The 4,968-nt window shown below is 32.6% G+C and overlaps 1 protein-coding gene across 1 annotated transcript; it reads left to right on the forward strand.

The window, feature by feature from the left end:
• Positions 1-1,169: 1,169 nt before the first annotated feature.
• Positions 1,170-2,967, forward strand: LOC133821757 (uncharacterized). Its single transcript, XM_062253902.1, has 3 exons — positions 1,170-1,698; positions 1,821-2,329; positions 2,509-2,967. Exons 1-3 carry the CDS (start codon positions 1,170-1,172, stop codon positions 2,965-2,967), a joined length of 1,497 nt encoding a protein of 498 aa, XP_062109886.1.
• The last annotated feature ends 2,001 nt before the right edge of the window (positions 2,968-4,968 follow it).

Below are 4,968 nucleotides of genomic sequence, written 5' to 3' on the forward strand. Positions count from 1 at the left end.
ATGTCCATTTTTAAAAAAAAAAAACATAATAATTAACATGAAATTTGAAAAAAATAATTAAACCTACTAATATAGTTATATTGATTGAGCAAAAATATACAAAAAAACAATAACTATGATTATTTTAGATTCAATTTTGTCTTTGCGATAAAAAAACATTTCATATTGGTCTATTGGTCTGAATTCTAATTGTCAAAACTTTCAGTAACAACAAAGTAACCAGTTACCTTGAAAACTGTCATATTTTCCAATTAAGTTTTCCACTGAAGTATGTAATTGCAGACTACAGTAACCAGTTACCTTCACCAGATACACCCAAATAACTACTTAAAAATTTACAAAATATTACAGGTATGGAAAATACTACTTCTTTGGTTCAATTTGGAGGCAAGTGGAATGAAAAAAATGAGTACGAAGGGTACACAATGACTGGAATATTGATTCCACCAAATTGTTCTCTTGACAACTTGGTGAATTTGGTAAAACAGGAGATAAAGGAAACAAGAGCAAGCATTGAAGTTTATTATCAAGTAGCCAAAGGAACACCACCAATGAAGATTGAATCAGACAATTCAGTGTTGTTCTACTTGGAAATAAAGAAAAAAGTTGCAGAAAAAATAACAGACTTACCATTGTGTGTGAATATAGTTCAAGAATCAATGGATGAAAATAATCTTCTTCAGCTATCAAATCAGAAAGCTACAGCACAAGAAATGGAGGTGGGAACATTATTAATGCAAGCAAACAAAGCTTCCATCAATGAACATATGTTACTTGAAGAAGGAATGTCAAGCACAACAAATGAGGGAATCAATGTGGCATACATACCTCACCTTGCTGAAGAAGTAGCTGATTTTATAATTGAAGACAATTCAAAAAGAAAAAAGAGATTGGAGGAAATTGAAATAGTAATATCTGATTACAGAGTGAACAAAATAGAGCAAGGACAGATTTACAAGGACAAGAACACAATCAAATCAGCTCTTGGCTACCATGCAATGCTACATAACTTTCAGTTCAAAACAAAAAGATCAGAACCAAGAGAGTACCTGGTTACCTGAGCAGATGACACATGCAGCTGGTTTGTGAGAGCTTCTAAATACAAAAATCAAGATTTATTCAAGGTACGAAAATGCATTCCAAATCATACTTGCTCTGTTGAAATTGTTATGGAGGATCATAGGCAAGCAAAAAGCATCATAATTGGGGAATTAATAAAGAATAAGTACAAGTCAGTCAAAAGAAATTATACTCCAAATGACATCATGAATGACATGAATGATGACTTTGGAGTAACCATGGGATACACAAAAGCATGGAGATCAAGAGAAAAAGCTTTGCTTCTAGTAAGAGGGAACCCTGATGATTCATATCAAAAGTTGCCAATGTATCTTCACATGTTGAAGCAAGCAAATCCAGAAACAGTAACACATCTGCTCACAGACAATGAAGATAGATTCAAATACTTGTACATAGCTTTCTCCAACTCAATCAAAGGTTGGAGATATTTGAGGCCTATCATTGTTGTTGATGGAACTTTCTTAAAAAATGCACATGGCGGCACACTATTTTCAGCATCAACATTAGATCCAAACAACAACATTTTTGTCTTGGCTTTTGGAATAGCAGACTCAGAAAATGATAACTCTTGGCTTTGGTTCTTCTCCAAACTAAGAGACACATATGGAGAACCCGAAGGTATGGTAGCTTCAATTTTATCATATGGTTTACATATAAAAAGGAAATGGTTACCCAAAACCAATACACAAATACATGTTATTTCATTTAGTATCTTATAAAACTAACTGGTTACTTCACAGGATTGGCTATTGTTTCTGACAGACACAAGAGCATAGAGAATACAGTACATATAGTGTACCCAAATGTGTTCCATGGAGCTTGCATGTATCACTTGCTCAATAATTTGAAAAGCAAGTATGGAAACCATGGAGAACAGCTACAAATGAATTTCATTGCAGCAGCAAAAGCATACACAAAAACAGAATGTGAACACTACATGAGAAGCCTTGATAGACTTGACAGGCGCATTAGACCCTATTTAGAGAAAGCCAAATATGAAACTTGGGCAAGATCATACTCACCAACAAAAAGATACACCATGATGACATCCAACATCGCAGAATCGCTCAACGCTGCACTAAAAGCTGCAAGAAATCTCCCAATTGATATATTGGTTGAATGTCTTAGAAGTTTGGTTCAAAAGTGGGTTTGGAACAATTCAAATAATGCAAATGGAACATTCACAAAAGTGTCTACAGCAACAGAAAATGAATTGAGACATGACATTGTTTCAAAAATGAAGTATGAGGTATGCAACTAAACTTATTCTTACTATTCTTTATTCTGTCAATATATGGTAACCAGTTACTCTGGGTAACAGCAAAAACAAAACAATAAACTAAACAGAGTGGGAACAGCATACATTCAATGTTAATTGTACATAAATGTTTATTATTTTATTTTAATTCATCACAAAACTATTTTCAGGTCTTGCCTTTCAATCCAATAGAATATCAAGTTCGTGATGAAAAATGGACCAATTTCACAGTAAATATTCACAATAGAACTTGTACATGCAATAGGTTTCAAGAAGATGAAATGCCTTGTGGGCATGCAGTAGCTGTAATTGCAAAGAGAAACTTGGGAGTATATGATTACTGTGCAAAGTTTTACAAAACAGAAACTTTGAAAGCAATGTATGAAGAAAATGTTCATCCTTTGCCCCATAAAGATGAATGGAATCTACCACAACACTTAGACATAGTGGTGCTACCTCCAAAGGCAACAATCCCTGCAGGAAGACCAAGAAAGAAAAGAATAAGATCAAGAGGAGAACCAAAAGTGATAATCACCTGTGGTAAATGTGGTCAACCAGGACATAACAGGAAGACTTGCAGGAATCCACCAATTGACAAGGCAAACAAGCAGAAAAAACAAAAGTCATAGCTTGATATATTACAGAAAAACAACCATATCATAGCTTCATTCATTAAATGATTGACTTTCATATTCATACAGTGATATTGAGTATTATAATAACTTTGTTACATATTCAAATAAATTGAATGATTACCAAAGCATATAAGATTCCCTTTATAATAAATTGTTGGTTTTTTGTTGATATATGTCAAATATTTATGCAACCAACACCATGAAAACATGTTTTTTTTTAAATAAAACATAATATTCTGGGTGAGGTAACCAGTTACCAATTAGTATATAACATGATGACCCAGCTGGGTACTTGATTATTATATCTCAAATGCTTTGTATATCATAGTTACTTTTAAAAAGTTGAATATTATTATATATAATTATTAAACATGAAATACAAAAAAAAAACAATAAAGTAGGTACTTTGATCTAACATTTGCCACAAAAAAAAAATGAAAATCAACAAACACCAAAAAAGTAACCAGTCGCTTCATTCATTAAATGATTGACTTTCATATTCATACAATGATATTGAGTATTATAATAACTTTGATACATATTCAAATAAATAACACAGAAAAGATCAAAAGATATATATAATATCCTTAAGTAACCAAGGTCTTACAAATAGTACCAATTTAACATATACAAGTATCAAACTAACTATTGGTAATCATTTCCAAAAGTCAAACATCCTTTTCTAAAAGATGATTTAATTTAGAGTATAGACAAAATAAAAAAAGTCTAATATCCTTTCATAAAACTTCCTAAATAACCTATGCAGTAGTCTTAAGAGAACCTATGCAGCAGTCTTCCTCCTCTTCTGCTTCCTATCCAAAACCTTTTCAGAAAACTCATCGCTAGTCAAATATCCATCTTCTTGTTTCTTCTTCCCATGAAAATACAAGCTAACAGCAATGTCTTGGTGAAGCAACTGAGCATCAATTTCTTTTGGCATCTTGTTTTCCTTTCCACGAATTAATTGCTCGGCAAAATACGTTGTAAAAATCCCACAGTCACTGCAATATTACAAACACATAAAAAACTAAGAACATAAAAACAAAACCAGAAACAAACAGGATAAGCAAACTTAAAAAAAAAAAACTCACCATTCAACTTGTTGAGGAATGTCTCTAGCAATACTCAATTGCAAAGCATCAGTCTCAACAACATCATAAGGACTAATATCAAGATTTATGTCACGACGATCATAAAAATCAATCTTCTCCAATAGAAGAGGAAGCATTACAGCAAATGCTTCAATTACAGGTAAACTCAAATTTTCATGCCTCGCCCCCGACATAGAATCATAAACAATGAGCAACCTCTTATTTATGTCAAAATGTAGCAAAAGCCAATGAGCAAGATCCTTAACATTAACAGGCATAAGAACATGATCAAGAAAATTCCAGTGACTACTGCAAAATAATGAGTTGCCCCTCATAATCTTCAAAGCAACACAGCTGTCATCAATGTTCAATGTATCACTGCCTGATTTCACAAAATTCTCATACATGAAAACAATATTTTGGGCAAAACAACTATCAGTAGTAGAGACCCTCCTCATCAAACCTTTGGACAACTTAACCTTTCTCCTCAAATAATACATCATGACATCAATATGCTGCATTTTAAAAAATAAAGGCTTATAAGACCACTATGTAGAAACCTATTACCACTTACAACAAATCATAATAAATAAATAAAACATAGGGTAACCAGTTCCAATCAGCTGCACAACAAATAATAAAAAGTGTGGGTAACAAGTTACCATCAGCTAAACATCAATGTGTAAATTTGGGTAACCAGTTACACAAAGCATTGCAACACAAAAAGATGACTGTGGTAACTAGTTACCCTAGCTAAACTACTAGATTATACATTTAGGTAACTAGTTACCCCAGCTAAACTACCAGTTATACATTTAGAAACACAAAAAAGACAGAGGGAACTAGTTACCCCCATCAAAACACAGAAATATAGAATTCAAGCACATCAAAAGAATTTTTTTTT

This window comes from Humulus lupulus, chromosome 3 (genome assembly GCF_963169125.1).
Source record: "Humulus lupulus chromosome 3, drHumLupu1.1, whole genome shotgun sequence".
Lineage (NCBI taxonomy): Eukaryota > Viridiplantae > Streptophyta > Magnoliopsida > Rosales > Cannabaceae > Humulus > Humulus lupulus.